Genomic DNA, 23,177 nt, shown 5'->3' with positions numbered 1-23,177 from the left:
ATCGGATCACGGTGATCGCATGTTAATGCCAAGTGTAAACGCAGCCTTAGAAACTCTCTAATCATAGTATGTTGAAATGAGTATTCCAAAGATACCCAGAGGGTCTGCTATTTCTGGTTAGAATTCGAAGTGCAGATCCATGCACACTCTAACGACTAATATTGCCCAAAACCCATTGCGTGTTGTACGAGGATTCGATTAGAACTACAAACACGAATAACAAGTGTTAAGAACTACAAACATGGAGGATGTCTGAGACCAACAGTTAAGGGGTTTTAGTGATTAATAATTAGTATCTAACCTAACAAAAAAAAAAAAAAAAATTTGACAATGCTATCCACATTGTTTCATCTGTAACAACATTGTGAACTTTTAAAGATGTTTGATCATTAACTTTTAAATGCAGTTCTCCGCATGTAAGACGCGCGACTGGCAAATTAACCTGCTAATACATTTCTTTCCAATACGAAATGTAAAATTACATTAAATTTAAATTAAATTGAATGTGGAGGATTTTAACTGTGACCAGATGATTGACAGGGCAGTTTAAACAGTAAAAGAATGCACATAACTAAGTTACAGTACGTTCTGTTAAAGATAAAATTATGACAAGGTAGTATGTCCCAAAGCTTGCCTACTATTCTGCTACACTCAAAAATATCATGCACATACTTTTTCCTTCACAAAAACAGATCATACTTTTAGGGCATAGTAAAATAGGTCAATTGGGACACAGCATTTGTTCCTGGAGGGCCACAGCCCTGCCGATTTTAGCTTCAACCCAAATAAACTGCACCTGATCCAGATATTCAGATTGGGACAAAACTTTGTAGGATTGTGGCCCTCCAGGGGCTGAGTTTGCCAGCCCTACTCCAACTCCTCCTATATGTGTGTTAGGGCATAAAAAATGTGCAGTGTTGGGGTACTCCAGGACCAGGATTGGGAACCACTGTACTAGTATATCATTTAAAATACATAATTTAAATTACACCAGTCACCATTGGAATTATGTACAAGAATCGAATGGTTAGTAAAATGGACAACGATATTAGTCACTATTGAGATTACTTAATATTAATTTAAAAAAGGACTAGAAAAACATATACTTTTTAGTTTTAAGAAATGAATGTTAAAATGGCTTGCCATAATGTCCATGGTCATAGAACTCAGTTCCTGGAGTGCCGTTGTCCTGCAAAGTTTAGCTCCAACTACACACCTGAACCAGCTAACCAAGGACTTCAGGATTATTAGAAACTTCTGGGCAGGTGTTTTGGAGCTGGTTGGAGCTAAACTTTGCAGAAAAGTAGCCCTCGAGGAGTGGAGTTCTACACATGTGTCATAGAGGAAGGTCTAAGAACATTGAAAGCAGGTTCTTTAAGGCCTGAAGTGCTGCATGACCCTTGATTTTTAAGTCTTGAGCCTTTTTGCATACCAAATATTTGGTATTTAACAAAAATAGACAAGAATATCTCCAGGAATCAGAGATATTTTTGTCTATTTCTGTTAAAAACTAAATATTTGACAAGTGAAAAGGCATAACATAACAACATACACTGAGGTGTTGCAACATAAAACATCTAGAGTCTACAAAAATGGCATAGGGGAAATATGTCTATTTATTTCAGCACTCTGAATAGTGAAATCTCCTATGATGCTATATGTTGTAAATTGGCAATTAATAGGCAGTTAATTTACATGCTCATTATTCAAACAAATTAAATTGAAATACCTTCTGAAAAGTATGAAAAATATGAAAAATGCATTAATAACAAATATTTGACATGTATCATTTTCACAAATTTAAAAAGTAAAAGTACAAAATGAACAAATTTTCCTGACCTGTCCTGGTACATAAAAATGAATGCTAAATTACATTAAAATATGGTGACTGGAAGGCGCAAAAAATAAAAAAATAAATTATGTACATAAGGCAAGATCCTGATGGAGAATCATCACCAGCAGTGGCGTGCACAGACCTCTGCTGAGGCAGGGGCGAAATCGCATTCAGGGGGCTTGGGGGCGGGGGTCCCCCTTGGTTGAAATCGCGTTCTGGGGGTTGTGATTGGGGAGGTGGTCACCCTCGGTTGAAATCGCGTTTCAAGGGGCACCGCAATACGACCGAAAGTGCACTTTACTATAAGCGATTAAAGTGCACACCACTGATCACCAGTAGGTTGAATACTGCATTATGTAAGTCATGCATTAAGCGTTGTTCAAGGTTGTTAAAAAAAAACTGCAGAAATGTGCATCTCCAGCACCAAATGTTTTTGTTCTCAATTTCCAAAACTCCTTAGAATTCTTCACTGGGAATCTGCACTTGCTGCTGCAACTATGCCGTGCTGTTGGAGTTGGTTCCTCAAAATCTGATTCTTAGACTTCCAATCTTCCACCTTTAAAAAACAAGAAGACAAAATAAAACTGTCAATGAGAACAATACAAAAGAGAGAAATAAAGAAAGTGATAAAGATAGATAGAAAAACATGCCAAGTCAAGTCACCTTTATTTACTGTATAAAATGCTTTATACGATACAGGGATGCGTTTCCCAAAAGCATCTTAAGCCTCATAGACATCGTAAGTAAATCATAGAGTCCTTTGATGCAATTGGTTTACGATCAACTTAGGGTGGGGACACACCAAACCAACGCCAAAAAAGAAGAAAACGTTGGGGAAGAAAATCTGTGCTTGAACACACCGAAAGGACTACAGGCGACTGTCAATTAGCACACGCGTTCTGCGTCTGCATGTCAAGGAGATAACTGTCTATTTAAGCAGATATATATATTCGTCATTCAAAAAGGGAAAGCAAAACTAAGACTGCAGGTATACAAACCATACAGAGCAGTGCTTGCTTACCGTTTTGAATGCTGATCACGTTTTTTATTTCACTCGCACCTGTTATTATGAAAATATTTATAAATGTTATAAATATCCAAACATTTGTGCATTGGAATGCTCAGGTAAGATGACATAAAATTAGAACAGCCTTCTGTCAATGCCGTCATGACTTTGCTTGCTTTCATCACTTTTGCTCTTATTCTTGTGTTCGCTAAACTGAACAGCTATACTCAGTTCACTCTCTAACCGACGACCCGACACTGATTCTACATGTTGAATCGGACCAAAAAAACCCGACATGGTCCAAAACAGACAGAAACAACTAAGTCGGCCGATGGCTTGGTGTGTCCCTGGCTTTAGGCTCACAATGCTTTTAGGGAAATGCAGCACAGATTGTTTCAAAGCAGCTGTACAGTAATAAACAGGAAAATAATGATTAATGATGCAAAAAGAATTCCGTTCAGCTGTAAAGCAGCTCTAAAAACTACAATACTCTTATTATTCAGCTGATGTCAGTTCAGTGTTGATTCAGTTCAGCAACTGTGTAAAGTTTATCGATTATGAAGTTCAATTCAGCTATAAAGTATCGCTGCAGAAAACAGTGATGTCAACATTGAGCTCAGTTCAGTTCTCATCCGATAGATGGATGGATGGATGGATGGATGGATCTATCTATCTATCTATCCATCCATCCATCTATCATATAGAATATAACATATAGATAGATAAAGCCTAAAATGTTAATGTTGATCTTGGTTTTGCTAATTAATTTTAAATAACAAATTAGTTTTTAAAACCTTTACCTGTGATTAATTTTGAGATTTAACTGAGTTTAAAATAATTCAGGTTTACTGTAAAATTTAAACTAGGATCAAAACTATGATTAAAGTGCAACTGAATTATTAGATTAATTTAATCTAGATTTAAAATTAGCCCTAATTGATGCAAAAAAAGTAAAATACCTCTTGCCGTAACAGTTGGTTATCCATCCTCAACCTGTCAAGGCTGTTCATTTCATCTCCTAACCGGCTGTTACTTTGTCGCAGCTCCTGAATGTAATCGCAGGCCTTTGATAGAATCCCACCCTTACTCTGTAACACACACCAGCAGATATAATGGGGTTATGTGCAACACATTTCCATATTCTGTAAACAGGTTGCATCGTAAACAGGTTGCATCGTGTTCAGGTCTTTTGTAGGTGCTCAAGATCAAAGATGAGCATAACCGATGTCCATCACATATGCAGACTGATATCTAAAAGTTTTTTATTTTTCTAACATTAAGATATTTAAATCTAATAAAACATCAACAATAAAAAGAACTAGCTAGGTTAGCTGATTAACTTAAAAGTCCATAGATATTGCCGTCAGTTCGTACTGCCAGAGACACTTTTCTCCGACAACCGGATGCAATGAGAATTCTTTTCCTGTTTGTTCATGTGACGTTCGGCATACAGCCTATCCAGCCTATATTCACAAAACTAACACATACCTGTCCAGTTTTAGTGGCATCGATGGTGCAGTCTGGAATTGTTTTTGAGAGCTGAACAATCCAGTTGTTAATTTTGTCTCTGCGTCTTCGCTCAACTGTAAAGTGGTTTGAAAATAATCACTCACAAATATATTACACAACAACCTGCATGTAATTTTCAATCATTTTTCAATTGAAAACCTTTACCTTCATTGTGCTGAGCTCGCCTTTTATCATCTCTAGAAGTTCTTGGCCCCTCTGACTTACTGCAAATATTGAAAAAGTGTGTTACAACTGTTTTTTTCTTCTTCTTTGGGACCATAAGCTAATCCATGAATTCAAAATGTAAATGTCTAGGGAGAAACAATGAGTTGTATTAGCAACACTTCAAAGTTTGGAAATACAACTTACAACAGATATCCATTACTTTTTACTAGAATACGGAAATAACTTTTACTATATCTTCTGATCGCACTACAAAAAAAGTGATGTTCTTCCTCAGTATATTTGTCTTCCAGTTGTTTTTCCAGCGAAAAAGTCTAAAGATTCTTAAATCAAGATTCATTTACTGGAGACATAAAATATGAAGTCTTGTTTTCTGTGAAAATTTGTAATTTTGAAAACTTAATTTTGTAATTTTTTTTACGACTTCATTTTACATTTAGATCTTGAGTAAATGTATTTAGATTTTAAGATGTTTCAATATTTGTTTGGAAAACAGGATAAAAATACTGAGGAAGATATTGAGTCTCATTCACTAAGCATGCGAACGCACAAATTTGTGCGTGACATCTGTGTATGAACCGTGGAAATGGTTTGGCTGTGTTTTATGCAAATGACTAACCTCATGCACGCGGCCGCTCATTTAAAATACTCCAAATTCACTAACATTAGAACGAGATTAAAAACAAATTCATGTGCGTACGCTTGTGTTGTGAATTAGGCAGAGATTTTTCGTGAGAAGGTCTCCTGTGCGTACAAATATGAAATGATCCACGCAATTATTAGTGAATGAGACCCATTAATTTTTTACAATGCATGCAACATTTAATGCTCTGACTTTGTGAATTTAAGACTGTCTGCTCTTTTTAAGCCGTTAATTTGTGTAAGGGCGAATTAAGAATGTTTAAGACCCGCAAACACCCTGTCATACGTTTATTAACAGCTCAATTAAATACACTATATTTTTAACATTTAATATAAAATAGAATAATGGCATAAACTGAGTTTATTATTTTGATTTATTTATATTTTGTATTATTGTTTGTTGTCACTGTATTAAACGACTGAGTGCTTTTAAGAGGCTGGAAAAGGCAACATTACGCATTGTAAGGTTGTGTACGAGGTGCAATAGACCTCTGGTTGGCTCCAGTAAGGACCTCCTGCGGAGACATCATAACATACAACTGACCTAAAGCAGGAGCAAAAAAACAAACAAATAAATATAAAAAACTGAACTGAACAGAGCTGTTGCATTGTTGTGTATTCATGCAGATAATAAAACTGAAAAGGGTTTAATGATGTACCTGCAGGAGCACTCTGACTAAGCAGAGCATCTGAGGCCTGAACACTGGTCACCATTGTGCCTGCTGCCGCGTCTGAGATAGTAGCAGGATAATACGTGTAATGGGTTTCTGTGCCATCTCCATCTAAGCCTTCTGAATGAGAGAAAACAGCCTGAAAGACATATTTAAATTAAGTTAGTTGTAATCAGATTTATTTATATGATCTATTTCAGGTAAAATAATAAAGGCTTTCCCACCTGTGTGACAGGCTGTGTTGTAGCCGGAAACCCAGTAACTACACTAACAGCTGTTGCACCATCAGTTTGAGCTTCCAGCTGTCCATCTGCGACCTGGATTACTCGATATGTAACCTAAAGAAAATTAAGACGGAAAATGATGTTACGCAATACCTTTCAGAACTACACTCGTCTGTACATACTACCTAAAGTGAAAAAGAGAGATCACAGCTAAATCTTTCTGAATCGTGCATCAGAAAGAACATTCTATGGGAAGAATTTAGGTTGGTTTAAACCTGGTATTAACATCTGTCTGGCATGGACAGCAGCACTAAATAAATTAGTAAAATTGTTCTCCAAAAGCACTCAAAAGGTCATGTCTGTGGAATGTTTGAGAGCAAAAGTGAGTCTGTCTTTCTTGAATGACCACTTGTGGTCAGATGACTGAGACGAATGTCACTACCAGGTGTAAACTGGGCCTAAGTTCTTACTCAGGTTTGAATATAACCCTTCCTCCCCATCTCCTACCTGCCCTGAGGGAGGGTACAGCTCCCCTACCTGCCCCCCAGCTCCCTCTGTCTTGAAGAGGTATTTAATCGGCTGCTCCGAAGAAAACGTAGAAGCAGACTGAATAGTTGTGATTGCTGATGGGTCCTCTGCAGTAGCAACTGCCCCTGAGAAAAGAAACCACACACATCAATTCTCAAAATATATTTTTTTAAAACTGACATTACTGCATTGCTTAATCTGATAATACCTTCTTCAATGACTGGAACATTGACATCAGGTTCAGAACTTTTCTGTTGTCTGAAAACAATATTTTAGATCATAGTGTAGTTATAGTGCACATATCCAGATAATTTCTAATCAGTGAAAGTAATACTTGCTACTAACCCTTTCATATCCACAGTCAGTATGTAACAGGAAAAAGTGCCTTTACTCCTTGTTGCCTGATCAAATCTGTAATGGAGCCAATAGAGAAAACCAACTATTTGAACGTTAGCACCAAGTTACTTGTGATATATACAGATAATATCCATTATTAACAGAACTGGCCAACAGGAGTCACTCCTTACATTAGTACGCTGATTGTGTATTACATGGTAAATATTTTATAATAAAATAAATAAATATTATATTGCAGGCAATAGGCTAACAAAAAATAACTGCACACAAAGAGATTTATAAGCCATATCAATGGACATTATAGACTCAGTTAAAAAGGATAGCTAGCTAGCTCCTAGCAGAGCTATCTGGAAAGCATAGACAAATAACGAAGCATGTTTTAAATAAGCCACGAACGAGAATAAATAATTTGCATCTACATATAGCCATCATAAAATTGGTATTGAAATAATGAAAAGAAACATGGGGTTTAATTTACATCTCACCGTTTACTGTTCTCGTGTCGTCTTGTTTACAAGAGGGGCAACCGGGCGATTCGGTTTTTGCGCATGCGCACATAATCAGCTTCAACACAGGACATCATCGTGGATTGATACTATCTCAGTGTTTCCCAACCTTTTTTCAGCCACGGCACTCTTTGTAACAAATAAAATAAAAAGTGTGGCACCCTACACTAGTGTTGTTATGAAACTACTTTGATACGATACCTTGAAATGTATCGGTTTTCAATACCACAGGGAAGAACCGCCTACTGTCATATAGGTTAGACTTGATATTTTAAATATTATTATCAATTTTTTTGTCCATCCATTGAAATAATCAGTTTCTTCTGAAGAGATCACTTTATATGATGACATATTTAACTGAGGCTTTTATTCATATACATTGCTCAATTTCCATTCAAGGGTTCGATCCCTTGTCGGGAGACATGATGACCATTCTGAGAAGTAACCCTGAGCTATTACTTAGCCTGTGAAAACCCAGACGAACTTCCGGCAAATTTAGATTTGCTCTGCAAGTCAGTCTGACCAAGAGCCCATTCAAGCCCATTTCCAATCTTTCCAAATCTTGGCACTAAACATAAACGTTGGGGAGGCGGGTTTTACACGATGACGATCGCTCTGACTGGGTTGCGCCTAGAGGCATTTGAGCGACGTCCGTTGGTGACGCCCCTTTGGAAATGGGATGTGAATGAAGCTTCCCAAGACATATACTTATAATTTACTGCTTAAAAAATGTCATGCATGTATAGTTTTATTATTTTACGTTAAATCTTACAATATGACAATCCGTAAAAATATTGATAAATAAATATTCCTAAAAATATGAATTATTACATTTTAAAACTATGATAAAATAAACAGAGTTAAACAATCAGTCGATTTCAGTATTTATTGTGTGCACATATATTTAAACAAAACTATTTTCATTACAGCAAACAATTCTGCCTATAATAGAGTTAAATTTAAACGTTAGTGTAGCCTACTTGGTTATCAAGGAGACAAACGTGTCAGTGTATGATTGATGTGAAACAAGGAGAACAAAGAAAAATCAAGGTAAATATCACTTGTGTGCAGAATATTTTTTATTGTGTGCCATTTTCATTCAAGCTGTAATGAATTTCTTCCTTCTGCTGAACACAAAATAAGATATTATTTTGACAGTACTTCTATAGTATGGGGGAAATACTATGCAAGTCACTTAGCAGGGCTCTCAAGTGTCACGCATTGAGCATGACAGTCACTCATTTCGATCTTTTGTCACGCACTCCCGCCACACATTGCATTTCTCACGCGGAAAAATTATTTATAATATATTTAATATGCCGCAGCGCCCAACATTTCTCTGGCCGCGCGGCAGGAATCAAGCGCGTCTCCCCTGGAGTTCTTAGTCGAGCCTGCCACTTATCAGCCAATCAAAAAAAAGAAAGGGGCTACACAATGGCCAATAAGAAAATAGCACTATTGTATCTTGGTAAGATTCAACGCAACAACTAATGAAAAAAAAGCATATCCTGGAATTGTTCACGTGATTCTGCCCGAACGTTTCGTTCACCCATAGAGGAAATCACTGAGCATAACTTTGAGCACAGAGTAGCCTATGTCATGATCTACTGTTTTAATGTTACAACAAATTCACAACTTGTTTGACACAAAAAGTGACAACTTGACTGCTGTTAGAGAATGTTTTCCAGATAATTAGCATCAGTTTTTCATGAGTGTCTGTAACTTAGCCAACAGTTTTACAGCCTGTTCACTGACAACAGAGCTCAGAACAAGTAGTCTAGTCTAGGCCTAGTCATATTTTCGTTATCACACGATGACTGACATATTGTCACATTATAAACATCTCTCTATCCAAATAGGCTTAATCATTTTATTAGCACTAAATAAATTAAAGTGTATTGCATAGTCGATGTTATTGGTCACTTTTAAAATCATGTCTTTTATAATTATATCCTAGCCATGGATGCATTAATCTGTCTTTCAAAGATGTCAGGTAAAAAGCAATTAAGCATCCTCTCATTCAACCTGAGAGGAAAGCCCCCTAAAAAGCAATTATTAATAACAACAACAAAAACACTAGTAATAATATTATTAATGAAACACCCCCATTCCCGCGACCTGTCCAACCCGCCCCCCTGTTTGGTTACCCATATTCTTCAAAATATATTTTGTGTTCATCAGAAGAAAGAAATTCATACAGGTTTGGAACAACTTGAGGTTGAGTAAATTTTCATTTGTGTGGTTAAGCGTTTTCAACCCAAGTCGTCAAAAGGAAAAGGAACGCCAGTCCAGACCGGAAGTAACTTTTCAGATTTTGATTAAATATTACCACGACAAAAAATAAAATAAAAATTTCTGTGTATTAACATGCAAGGATTAATTGGTTACCCTAAGACCAGTAATGTGTGCTAACAAAGTAAATAGGGTCAATTTTGATTTCATGAGGACTTTAACAGAATTAATGGGGAAAAGTCACGTGGGTCATTTTGATAATTGATGATCCGAAAATAAGTTGAGTGTTAAAAGAAAACATGTGACAACATTAAGTGTAGGTATAAAAGGTAAAACCTGTGAGGACTTGTTATTAAACATAACATAATACATAACTTGAGATGTGGTGACACTGTAATATAAATGTTCACTGCGTAAAAAAAAAAAAAAAAAAAAAAAAAATTCTCATGATGCATGCATACCCTGTTGGGCATTGTTGAAATAGAAAAAATATTAAGTAGAAAGAGCATGAAAAGTGTGGTTTTTAGACCCAGGGCCAAACATAAAAACACATAATTTGGACAATGCAGTAAGTATATTATAGCTACTGAACAGATAAACACCTTCAGTGGTTGCGTGTTCCTAATACGTTTAAGTATAATCTCCTATTTAATGGTTTCCACAATGTTTCCTATGCACACTCCACTCCTATGAGTTGGTTTTGAGTATAGGTTTTGAGTGGGGAAAAACGTTTGATTTTACAAGTACGTTTCTTGGAAGAAAATAAATGCCATTGACCACAGCAGTCTTGAGACATGTAGGAATGGTCCACCTGAGGGACAGGCCTTGGGTTGCTCTGAAAGTAAAAAAAAGGCTTAATCTGTTAAAGGGTGTAGGATAATGCACTGATTAAAAAACAACAAATATAGCACATTTCATTACCTAAATTTGCATAAATAATCATCTTTAGCACGTGTTATGAAGTGTTCAAACCTGCTTTTAACTGCAGGTTAACAATTTAGAAAGAATAAAGCATCTGTTTATCACAGAATGCCCATGTTTCCAAATTTAGTGTTTCCCCCAACCTCATTCATTTTTAGGGAAATTAATGATAAGGTCATCTGTATCTTTCACATATTTTTGCATATTTACCATTATTTTCCTGTCAATTTCATTGTGATCAAATCCTTTACACTGACACTAACCTTTTCTTTTCTTATTGTATTGTACAGTCAGGTTCTTCTTTTCTCCAGTTGTTCTTCGTGATAGATGGCATGTGTAAATCTTGGTCTTGTTTTTGTAAATGGTGGCATGATCTTTGATAATGAGTAGACATTTTCCAGATGAAGCATTTAAGTATGAAACTTTGCCGTTTACCATTTCCCTGTTTGAGCTGCCAATTAGCGTACTTGTGTTTTCTTCAACATCATACAAGTCGCAGTGAAAGGGTGTGTCGTCACAAGGTGGGTAAAGACATTCAACCTTTAGGCTTTGGTTTTTGTAGAGACATGCTGAGAGTGTTCCATATTTCTTTTCAGAATAGACAGCTGAGAAAGAAAATACAGAAAATAAACTATAAATAAATAAATCTTATGTACTTATACTAAGGTATTACACATAAGTAGATTTGAAGTAAATTGTGATCTCTGGAAAGCAAAATAATAGTGTTATAATTCTTTAAAGGAAAATTATCCAGAAATGGGTAAAAAAAATTAAATAAAATGAATGACAAACAATATGTAAGTGTATAGAGACGATGGGTGATTTAAAAAACTTGATCTTGAAGACTTATCAAATCACATTAAGGACACAGTAAACTTGCTGGCCTGCAAAAGGTTCACACCAAAACTATTTCAAGCAAGCATATCGCATATAACTTTAGAGAACATTTCAGAAAACCTTTTGATTTGTTGCAAAATTTCACCCTTGATTTTTATGTATTGATGTGAACATTTTTTAAATGTATCAGATACATTTGCACTATTTAAAGAGTGAGATGTAGATCTTCTATGTGGCTCTTACCCGGGAACAGGAGGACAGCGATAATCATTTCAATATGCAAATGGCTCTCTGTGCAAGACAATAAAAACAAACTTTTGTAATATTTATTATTTTGTCTTTAAGAACATAAATGACACAACTAACTTAACAATAATTAAAGAGGACAACATCAAAGTCATCTGTTGACATACACAGAAAACTGGTTTCTAGTTGAGCTGTTTTCATAGACAGTTTTTCTGTTCAAAATTTTCACAGGTTCAACAGGTTGAAGAAAATAATTCTAAAGCTCTTACCTTTGAACATTGTTACTTGAATATATTTTCGCTTTTCGATGAATAATCCTTGTATATCAGTTATTTGAGATTGAGAGACACATCTAACATTGTGGGCAGGGCTCAAATGAGCGAAATCGATAGTAATGTGATTTCATAGGGCTTTATAGCATTATATTGTGTGTGTGTGTGTGTGCTGGGGCGTGGAATGCATTGCCGGATGCATTAAGATTACTCATTACTATTACTCAGAAAGGGTAGGAGAAGAAAAAACAATGTGAATACACCCTAATCTTTCTGATTGTTTTTACTATTCGTAGAAGTAGCATCCTTTTACTTTTTAACCACAAAAGTCTTCTTAAAAGAGCCTCAGCTATCACAGTCCATCAGTGTGCCTTTTACATGTGTTCCAACATCATGCATTATAAATGTAATGCACCATTAGAGGACTCAATATCACCAGTGCCTTTGAGACTTCACAATTTCCCAAATAAAAAGCTGAGATTTTCCATTTAACTTCAGATTTGTTGTATTAAGGAGACCATAGGTTGTTAGAAATGCATGTTGGTCTAGCTCCAGCACCTTTTATAAATTAACTGCAAGCAGACAATGTACGGCCAAACCAAAAAACATGTCCACCCTGTCACAAAATCAAAGTAGAGTAAATACATTTTCATTGCATAGTGATTATAAAATAAAATAAAATTGAGTTACTTTCTCAACCATGTATTTGGGAATATCATCTTTTGATAATGAAATTACCGCAAAATATTTGTTTCCCTATAAAATATGTGATAGTTGCACTTTCTTTTTTAAATAACATCTTAACAACAAATATATTTGGTCAAACTTTCAAACAATACTAACTGGAGTCATTTCTTTATAAATAAATGACACAAAAGGTTTTGCTAATTTGTTAAAATACTTAGCTTATTTTCATAAAAGATGAAGATGACAGGGTGGACAACATATAGGGTGGACAATATGACGGTGGAAACGGCTTTAATGGGCTGAAGAGATCAGGAACATCAGAATCAACAGGAACAACAAGAAACCCTTAAGCTATATATGCTACTCTAAATACTGTAATGATTACAACCTGACAGAAGCTAAAACCACTTACTTGATTCATTAAAAACCGAACAAATTAACAAATTAATTCAGTAACTAAACATCTCTGTGTGTTGCTTGGAGATGCACAACAGTTTCGCTGTGGCTTTGTTTGGTATTTTTATAAATAAATATCATATTTGCAATCAAGCAGATATTCGGGAAACTGACTGAATTGACACTTCATTGGCTTCCAGTCAAACAAAGAATTGATTAAAAATGTTTAGTTTTGACTTTAAGAGCACTACATGGACCCAGTATATCACAGACCTGTTGACCCCTACTCCTCCTCCCGCACTCTGCAGTCCTCAGGTCAAAACCTCCTGATGGTCCCCAAAACCCGCTCGGGGGGACCTCAGGGGGACCTGTCCTTTCAGGCAGTTAACAACTGACCTCAGCAGATTCATTATGGTGTTGATAGTGTTGCCATACATGTGCACAAGTCAGAGGACAGCTCAGTAGAACGACACATTTTTTCATGTTGTAAAAAGGGTAATTACAACATTTATAATTTTAAAGATATTTCTCGAATTATTAATTTCTTAAAGGTGTAGTTCACCCAAACATTTTTAATTCCCTACTTAAGGACGCCACTACTAGTTTACTCAAAACTGAAAAGACGCTGTTTCACCGTGAGATCTCCCTATCCCCCTATGGACGGGTTGAAGACATGCGGAACTAGCTCCTACTACTGGCCGTAGTCTCTCGCCTCTGGCCAAAAAAGCCTCAGATGACACAAAATTACGTTTTTTGCGTCATCTGAGGTTTTTTTCCAGATACACAATACAGAAATCTCTTCTCAGGGGGACATGAGGGAGGAAAGCACGATCATTCGAAAATACTACCGGGTTTCTACTGATACAAAGCTTAATGCTAATCGTTGAAGTATCTCTTCTCTCTTCTGCAGAATATTACAAGATTAAACTATTGTGAAACTTGTGTTTCCCAATTTATGTTACGACCCGGCTCAAAGTCATAACATAAAGAGGACAACTGACAAGATGAATTCAAATAAAGAAATTGTAAGTTTATTTAAAATTAAACAAATAATGTCTAGGGTTCAAACACAAGATAATTATAGTAAATATCAACAAAATCAAATCAATAAACAGTTGGAAATGAGGTTGGTAGAGTTGTGGAAATCATATGGGAACACAAACTCAAGAACCCACTCTTCAAACAAAGTCACAAAACACAAATGAGAGAGAACTAGGCAAAATCCAGGAGCTCCTTAAATAGTTTGCCACAGGTGCAGCTGGTCTTCATTAGAGAAATCCCACCCACCAAGGAGGAGTCAGTCCTAGAACTCACAAAAGATAAGAGATAAAAAAAACAGGGGCAGGGATGTAATCTGGATTATTTAATACAATTAATAAACATAACCCCAAATTTAGGAAAAATAAATCTACACCAATTTATATAAAAGAGAAAAAGATACCTACTAGTAAATGGGAATTCAGCACTCACAAAGGGCCACATTTATGAAATAATTCATATAAATCGCCCAAAGGTCACAGGCAGGAACATAGTATGACATTACACACGAGACAGTGCGTCAGCTAAAACATTTTCCTTTCCTTTAATGTGATGAATTTGTAGAGGATATGATTGCAGAAACAAACTCCATCTCATTAAGCGCTGGTTGGTGGTACAACTACGCTGTAAAAAGACTAAAGGATTGTGATCAGTCATCACCTTAATCGGACTGCCGCTGCCCAAATAAACCTCAAAATGTTGAATAGCCAAAATCAGTGCCCAAAGCTTCCTTCTCAATTACAGAATAGTTTCTTTTTAGGTCACGATTTCCAAACAACCCTTTATGGGTTAGAGAAAATTCATCAGCCATAATGGCTGCATCACACAACCTGGAAACCTTCTGTTCATGTAAGTAACTAGACCTTCTGGGACACAATTCTTAAACTCCTCTAAAAGAACCAAGTCCCTGAGCTGTTCTTTGGTCTCAACCTGCTTAGAAGCACACCACCTATCAAACATCAAACTCTACAAACGTCTGCTTCTCACTTTTAAAGTAATTTCGGAAACGTTGACGATATGCTTCGGGCACTAACTCGTAAGCATGGAGAATGGAGGTTTTAACAGTATCATATACAGCACTCTGCTCTAAACTAAGTGCTGAATCAACCTCTTGAGCCTTACCCGTAAGCACACATTGTAAAAGCAGCGTCCAAACCTCTTTAGGCCACTTCAGTGTAGTAGCAACTCTCTCAAAGTGGGAGAAATACTTCTCTACCTCTTTTTCAGAAAAAGGAGGAACCATCCTTATATGCTTCCCAATATCAAAAACGTGCTCTACGCTTGATGGTGTTTTAAGCCCCCAATGGCTCCTTAGAGGCAGCTAACCCTACCCTCAACCTTAAACCTACCCATCCCCTCGCTGCCTGGGCAGCTCTTTCCCTTTCAAAGCTAATTGGTCTTGTTTTAGACGACACCTCACTAACTCCAAATCCAACTCTTTTTCCCGTAACGCCATCTCTTTCAGCTTGACTTCACTGCCAACAATGGGACTTGGCGCCTGTAATTTTCCACCAAAAACTTTCTTTTCCTCTAAAGTGCCCTTTAAACTTTTTAAGATCGACTCTTTAAGTTTCTTATCAGCACTAGTAAGCTCTATGTCATAATGAGCAGCAACCAACAACAGCTGCTCTTTAGTGCACTTTTCAAGTGCTTCCTCAGAAGGCTCTTTCAAAAAAAACTTCCACATTAAAAGCCATGGCTAAACTCTACACCTTCACAACAGTAGCAACTTTAGGAGTTCCCAAAAACACCACAGTATCCTTTCAAATATATTTCACAAAAAAAAAAAAAGGATTTAAACTTTTGACCAACTCCATTTCCACAAAGCTACTAAAAAGGTAATTTAATCTGCACCAGTCAACAAGTCAATCACTTACCCGAACACTAAATAGGTTTACCAAAAACCTCTCAACGGGTAACATGCTAACACTATGGTAATCTACAAAAAGAGACCTCCTCAAAAATCACCAAAATCATGCCTAAATTGCTGACCACATTCAACAACCTAGCATGCTGCATCACAACTGCATGTTACCTAACACATTGACATACCAACAACTTTGGTTACTGGTGCAAAATTACTTACCAACTTGAAGAAAGTGGGGATGAGAAAAATTTCACAAATGAAAAATATTAAGAATTTAAACAAATTTACACAGCAAGAAGAAAATTGCTTTCTATGAAAGAGGATGACTAAAACAAAAAGTCTTGCTATATCAGTGCCAAGTAAAAGTTGTGAAGTTAATTTATACAGTTGAAAAAGGTATAGAGAGAATTGAACATGTAGTCATTTTATAGCTTTTATCTATTGATTCTAAAGTGTATTTATTACCTTCATACATTTATTAATTTAAACATGTGCGTAATAATAATTGATAAAGTAAAATTGTACATGTGAATAAGGGTATATCTAACATCTAAATCATACAAAATTATTATTCTAAATAAGCGATTTTGTCTTTAAAAATCATTTGCTATGTGACCTTTAATTTGGAGTAGAAACAGGTGGAGTGACTTTATCCTTTGCTCACAGCTGATTGGTCTAAGTTCGGTTTGCAACCTCTTACCTGGAACATAACCTGCCCCGGACCAGGTTAGCCGGGGAGCGTAAGTTACTATGGCGATGGATACTGCTAAAAGCCAAACCACTTTCATGGTGCCTAAAACCCAGGGTTGGCGCGAACTAAACTGAAACATACCTGGCTAGAATGTATCGTGAGTCAACACTGATCAACAGGCTGGAAAGGGGTAAGTAAATGAATGGCCTATACACTTATTTCAATGTATGCACTACACACAGGGGAACTTCTATGCAGCACTAAAGCAATGTGAACTTTCTTACAGGAGAGATTGATGGCTTTCTGCTGGGAGATAGGGGTTACCCATGCCGACCAAAACTAATTACCCCTTACCCAGAACCTGAAACATTTGGTTGAGTACACTTTATAATACTATTTGTCATAATTTCTGGTGTATTGAGTATAGGCTACTTACTACTGCCTGGGGTTCTGTTGGGACAGGAGGCTCCAAAAGACAGATATTGCCATCAGAATCTGTTGGGACCAACAAAAATCCCAACCCAAAGTAATATAAATGGAAATATCACAAATAGCCTATATAAAAAATAACACATAGGTAGACCTTTTACATTTTATGAAGGCACTTGAATCTTCGGTGAGTGACTGGCTTTGATGAAGTCCCTCCAGGAATTCCCTCAGCCATTGGCCTTCCAGCATTCAGGCTCAGGGCCATCTCCTCTGCATTTGTGGTGGTGCAGGTCCTCCCCCCATTTTGCGAGCCTCTGCCTTCTTTCTGTTGGCTGAGTAGAAGTCAAATGAGAACGAACATTTAGACCTATGTCAAAAATGCTGCTGCACTGCTAGACACTGGATGCTATTTAGTTATTTAATATGTCAAATGTTTGTAAAGTCAGGTACCCAACACCTATGGTATGCTCAAGCCTTACCTGATTGAATTATGTTTTTATATTTCATTTTCAGCTGCTGCCACGTTCTTTTAATGCCTGCAGGATTGTTTAATAACAAACTGTTCCTCTGATATTATAACAGTTGGGTAAGTTACTCTAAAATAGCTATTAATTACTAACTACAAATGACATCTTCAACAGTGTAATTAGATTAATGTAATAATTACTATCTCTAGAAAGTATTGGTCTACTTATTACTAATTACTTTCTAAATCCCATATCAACCTCAACCACTTGAACAATACAAGGAGAGACAAGAAACTGCACTTTAATGCTTTCACATAAACAATAAATTGCATGAATTATTCTTGAATTGACCAAAGTGTAGAGGGAGAAGGTTACATTAAAAATATACCTTTTAAAATTTGATGTTAAATCCACTATTGTTTTATTAAGAATTGTTCTATAGTCTATGCAGCATTTAATGCAATTACATCAGATTTTACTTTAAATTACAGAAGAATTAAGAGTAATCCCTTTAATTAAATTACAGTATTTAGATTACATAGTAATTAATTAGAACTATTAGAGCTGCTACATTTGGAGAATGTAAAGTTCCATTTTGTAAAACATCTTTTGGCCAAAATGTTTTTTCTGTGAAAGGAGCCAATCTGTGGAACTGGCTTCCTACAAATATAAAGACTTGAAATAAACTGTCCACCTTTAAAAAACTAACAAAAGCCTGGTTCATACAGCAGCAGCAGTGTGATCATGCCATATGAAATGTATAGCTGTGTGTATGTGAGGTGTGCATCTGAGTTCGAGTGAATGTGTTTATTTACTACACTAATTTTTATTGGTGCTAATTGGTTTCTGGACATTTTATTGTATTCACTGTAAAAAAAAAAAAAAAAAAATTATTATCTTAACTGTTAAAAGCCCTTCTAGGGACAGGTGTTGCGAATTAGCCATGGCTATAAACACTGTGATACAGGCATCGGATTGTTCTTTATGTAATAATCTATGTTTTTTGTATCTGTCCCTATTCAAATAAACAACAAATAAAAAACAAATAAAAAATTACACCCAACACTGTATAACAGTAATTAAAAATGTAAACTCGAGGCAGGGGACGGAGACAGTGGCGTATCCAGGACATTTTTACTGGGGTGGCCAAGATGGGACACAAAACTAGAGTGGGGTGGCCATATATACTATAAAGTAATGTTATGTAAACCTTTAAACTCTTATTAACAATAGAGGATTTTAATAATAGTAACAAAGTGCAAACTTTATTTTTAAATAATGGTACTATTTCATCAAATGTAAGATACAGTCACAGGCCTATTTAGGAAATGTGATTACTATAGTCTGTTATTAATTGCCATAGTGGGGGATATGATTTACTCAATTAACTTGGCCATTAACTTGTCCGAAAATGCATTTGTGTTTATCTGCAAAAAGGTTCACATACACTAGATTGCAGCCTAGGCTACTGTTAATGTAAATATAATGTCAGTGGTTTGTTTTTAAAGTCTACATTAGAGACCTGCGCAGGACGGATTTCTCACTTAATAATTCCTAAAAAGCTGACATCTCAGTTCATCGCCATCTCACAAATCTCTGTTTGTTATTATCAATGAAACTGGCTGCATAATTAATCTTTCATATTATCTACACTTTGTTTGATATAATAGATGATTTGCCAGTATGCAGAATTCAGCACTGAACAAAAAGTCCATTTTGAGTGGTGAGGGGATTCTATCTTAAATGGATCTGATTGGCCATTGCGTTCAAGAAATCAACACATATGTCTGTGATTGGTTACATTGTTCAACGCTGCAAATATGTTATAAATAGAGACTCTGGCCTGTAAATCGTTTCTATTTTGTTTTAGTAGTTCTTGTTACTTTTGTGCAACAGATGAATGACAATTTATTCGTTTTTATTTGTTCAATTTATAGATAATTCTATTTTGCGGGAGTCCCGACTCCCGCGAATCGACACACGAGTGCATTACCGCCCGCGCCCGCACTCGGCCATCAGATCTATATTCCCGTGCCGCACTCTGTTGCGTTGGGGTCCCGACCATACCTCTCAATCGACTGATTCCAGCGTTTTTATCGTTGTTGTATTGTTGCAACTGTGTGACCGTCCTCTGGTTTCACGGACCAGCAGCAGCAGATGCACCGTGCAGCGCGCGTGCTCTTATCTCATGGGTCATCTGACCTGCATGGCCAAACGTCCGCTGAGCAGAAATCAGCTCTGACAGTCTCAGTACGACCGTTACTGTGTTAGTTAAAAATGTGAAACTGGCCCTAAATCAGTTGATCAGCTGTCATCACTGATTGACAACATTTCTCGTTTCTTGTGTTGACGAACTTGACCTACCTATCAGATCTGGGGTGGCCACAGGGGTGGCCAATGAGCTTTCAGGGGTGGCCCCGGCCACCCCAGGCCACCCCCTAGAATCGCCATTGGACGGAGAAAGACTGAACTAAACACACTGACAGCAAAATACGGAAGCGTATTGCATTCACTTGAGGAAAAAAAATCTACTCTGTTTTTCTGAATTAACGAGTTAATTATCTCAGAATTACGAGATAATTTTTCATGAATAAAAAGTTTTTGCTCTGTTTTTCTGAATTAATGACTTAATTATCTCAAAATTATGAGATAATTTTTTCTTGAAATAAAAATATTTGCTCTGTTTTTCTGAATTAATGACTTAATTATCTCAGAATTATGAGATAATTTTTCATTTAAAAAAAAATTGCTCTGTTTTTCTGAATTAATGACTTAATTATCTCAGAATTCTGAGATAATTAACTCAATAATTCAGAAAAACAGAGTAAAAACTTTTATTCATGAAAAATTATCTCGTAATTCTGAGATAATTAACTCGTTAATTCAGAAAAACTGAATAAAAATAAAAAAGTATGAAAAAATATCTCCTAATTCTGAGATAATTAAGTCATTAATTCAGAAAAACAGAGCAAAAACTTTTTATTCATGAAAAATTATCTCAGAATTATGAGATAATTAACTCGTTAATTCAGAAAAACAGAATACATTTTTTTTTTATGAAAAATGATCTAGTAATTCTGAGATAATTAAAGCGACACTATGTAACTTTTCAACCTTCATAATATATTTCCAAGATCCTTGTGATGGTACATCGACTTACAATAGGTTGAATGACACGTCTGCCATAGCCTGACAGGGTCTGTATCGCTTTTACTGGCACTATGTAACTTCGGGGTTCGGGTAGTAACAAGAGCACAAAAAGAACTACAAAATTCGACTGCTTTACGGCATACGTCACTTTCCCCACCACTTCGTCAAATTTGGACGTGAGAGGCCAACCAGCGTTTGTTTTCGGCTTTCGTGCGTATGTTTTTGTCATGGGGGTTGTTTACACCTGGCCACTTTATGCATTTTCTCAGATCCGATCGTGAAAAGTCCAGGTTTAAATGCCCTCCGAAATGCATTTGAGACGGATTTGAATCCGATCCCTCAAACCACTTCAGGAGGAGATCTGAGACGCATTCCAGACGAAACTGGACAAGTGTAAATGCATATGGTTGTTGAAACCACATATGTAAATTGTACTCCTCCCAAAAATGCAAAAAAATAAATAAAAAAAACGTGTGTGAGCGTTGTATAGGCTATTATGTTATATCCAGATATGACGACGCGCTGGAACACGCATCACCGCAGATGAGCAACTGCATCAAGCCAACGTGCAAACTATCGCAAATCAAAGTAAGTCACAGACGCTTAACACACAATCTTCATCATTAAAAGTAAAGAAACGAAATGATCTTACCAGGGCTGTTACTGCTCTCTCTTATTGCGGTCTTTGATTTCGAAATTTTAGCTGATGATCTATAAAATGCAGCTCATATCTCGGTGACGTGCACTCCATTAAATCTGCAAATAGCGCGAGAATTGAAGATCGAATTTAAATCCGTTTCGCAAAAATACATTTATGTGACCAGGTGTAAATGGAATCGTTTTGATAAATCAGCTATGCCTCACGAATTAGTTTGCCAGCTGAACTCAGGTGTAGTGAGGTGTATTTATCACGTAGTCCTCCTGAGGGATATCAGATGACGCTGCGATTGATTCCTGCGATTATCATGAGAACAGCTTTCAATATCTCACATAATTATCATAAATAAGCCTAACGTAGAGGTTGTAAATAGTGTAAACGAGCACAATTTGCAAACTATTATGATAAATTGCAATAATCATGTCTAATGACATCATAACGGCCAATGTTATGAAATAATACGACGTACATTTAACTTAATTGATGTTATCTGGCATTTTGTAATGTTTACATTCCAATAAAAACAACACAAATTAAATTATACAGTAGGCCTAGACAAGACTATAGACTATTTACTTGTGATTTAGCTGCAATCATGTAAAAATGTTATAATATAATTTACGACAGTGCAAGTATTCCACAGCGACTCTAGGGGTCGCTGTTTGACAAAAACACAATTTCTACTTAGTGTGGCTTTAACTCGTTAATTCAGAAAAACAGAGTAGATTTTTTTTTCTCAAGTGAATGCAATACGCTTCCGTAGCAAAACACTAAATCCTAACATGAATCAAAACACACTACACGTGACAACTATCCCTTTAAAATAGTTTATAACACAAATTAAGGACTATGACCAAACTTTTCATGACATTTTCAGCACAATTTGTGAACAAACAGTTAAAGGTAGGGTAGGTAATCCTGTTCAGAAACACTTTTTTTTATACTGGGTGAAATGGTCCTTCCATCCTGATAGTAGTCAATACATTATGTGTTTAGAAAAAGGAATGAAAAAAATCAGACCTCTGTAGCAGCTGCAGGACAGTAAAAACTCTGACCAATCACTGCCATTCGGTGCGAATGTAAAGAACCAATCAGATGCCTTCATGTCTCGTGCCCGCCCCGAGCCCCACTGCGCGCGCTGCCCGGCGTGCACTCATCACATGTCACCGTTCCCGGAAATATTCAGCTCAAAGCACCTGCATATGCAGTCGGCGAAGGCAAACAAGGCAAAAACTACTTCCTCGGACCCTGCCCGCACTCTTGAACGACCTCCTCTGCTTCGCCCTCAACCCCGGACCTGTCCTCGAGCCGATGATGCGGTACTTGTCTCCGGACTCGGAGTGTACGTTAGTCTTCATTAGAGTCAACAATGTTTTCATCATGGAAACTCTTACATGCAAAACACCGTATATGTTATGAATCTTACACGAAATTCATCTTCATCACAGTGTAACTGATGGTAATGGAAAAACGTGTATCAATGCAACCTGTTTTTAGTTTTGCCTTATAAATATAGCTCGTTACCGAATGAAACTTTAACATTATCGATATGCTAGCTTGATAGTGAGTACTAAAATAAATCTTATTTGTTTATATTCATAGTGATAAAGTTAGGTATTTTATTACATGTGATTCTGACATGATGTCACTGTATGTACTGCGCTCCTTCCTCTCCACTCGTCTCAGGTAATAAATGCGTCTTGTTCCAGCCTGAGCGTTTGGCGTCGCGCGTTCATGTGTTTTGGGGGCGTGGCTTTGGAAGGAGCTCAGAAGGGAGGGGGTGGAGTGAATGGAAATAATGAGCTGTGTTTATTGCAGATTAAAAG

General features: G+C 36.5%; 1 protein-coding gene and 1 long non-coding RNA gene across 5 annotated transcripts; both read right to left on the bottom strand.

Moving 5' to 3' along the window:
* Positions 1 to 1,598: 1,598 nt before the first annotated feature.
* usf1 (upstream transcription factor 1) lies at positions 1,599 to 7,568 on the bottom strand. Of its 4 annotated transcripts, none has more exons than XM_082180771.1 (11): positions 7,440 to 7,568; positions 6,943 to 7,008; positions 6,806 to 6,855; positions 6,577 to 6,722; positions 6,070 to 6,183; positions 5,834 to 5,984; positions 5,631 to 5,718; positions 4,515 to 4,573; positions 4,329 to 4,423; positions 3,800 to 3,928; positions 1,599 to 2,390 (listed from the first exon to the last, which is right to left on the bottom strand). In XM_082180771.1, the coding sequence occupies exons 2-11, from the start codon at positions 6,948 to 6,950 to the stop codon at positions 2,301 to 2,303; spliced, it is 930 nt and encodes a 309-aa protein (XP_082036897.1). In that variant the 5' UTR covers positions 6,951 to 7,008; positions 7,440 to 7,568; the 3' UTR covers positions 1,599 to 2,300. The 4 variants fall into 4 exon arrangements, with proteins under 4 accessions (XP_082036897.1, XP_082036898.1, XP_082036899.1 ...); XM_082180772.1 differs by having other exon boundaries at positions 6,607 to 6,722; XM_082180773.1 differs by having other exon boundaries at positions 5,664 to 5,718; positions 7,440 to 7,567.
* Positions 7,569 to 10,410: 2,842 nt separating this feature from the next.
* Positions 10,411 to 12,074, bottom strand: LOC309507166. The gene is made up of 4 exons (XR_014209063.1): positions 11,966 to 12,074; positions 11,694 to 11,741; positions 10,877 to 11,218; positions 10,411 to 10,527 (listed from the first exon to the last, which is right to left on the bottom strand). It is a non-coding gene; the product is annotated as an uncharacterized lncRNA (long non-coding RNA).
* Positions 12,075 to 23,177: the final 11,103 nt, after the last annotated feature.

This window comes from Leuciscus leuciscus, assembly GCF_965113295.1.
Source record: "Leuciscus leuciscus genome assembly, chromosome: 9".
NCBI classification, from domain to species: domain Eukaryota; kingdom Metazoa; phylum Chordata; class Actinopteri; order Cypriniformes; family Leuciscidae; genus Leuciscus; species Leuciscus leuciscus.
Note: the sequence above shows the minus strand (reverse complement) of the source record. Positions and strands in the feature narration are given on the sequence as shown.

Excerpts from the sequence above, each read along its gene's own strand:
- usf1 (XM_082180771.1), bottom strand. Across the intron at positions 4,574-5,630 it reads CGTACACAACCTTACAATGC|TAAGTCAGAGGGGCCAAGAA; the intron begins GTAATGTTGCCT and ends CAATATTTGCAG. Across the intron at positions 2,391-3,799 it reads ACCAACTGTTACGGCAAGAG|GTGGAAGATTGGAAGTCTAA; the intron begins GTATTTTACTTT and ends TGTTTTTTAAAG.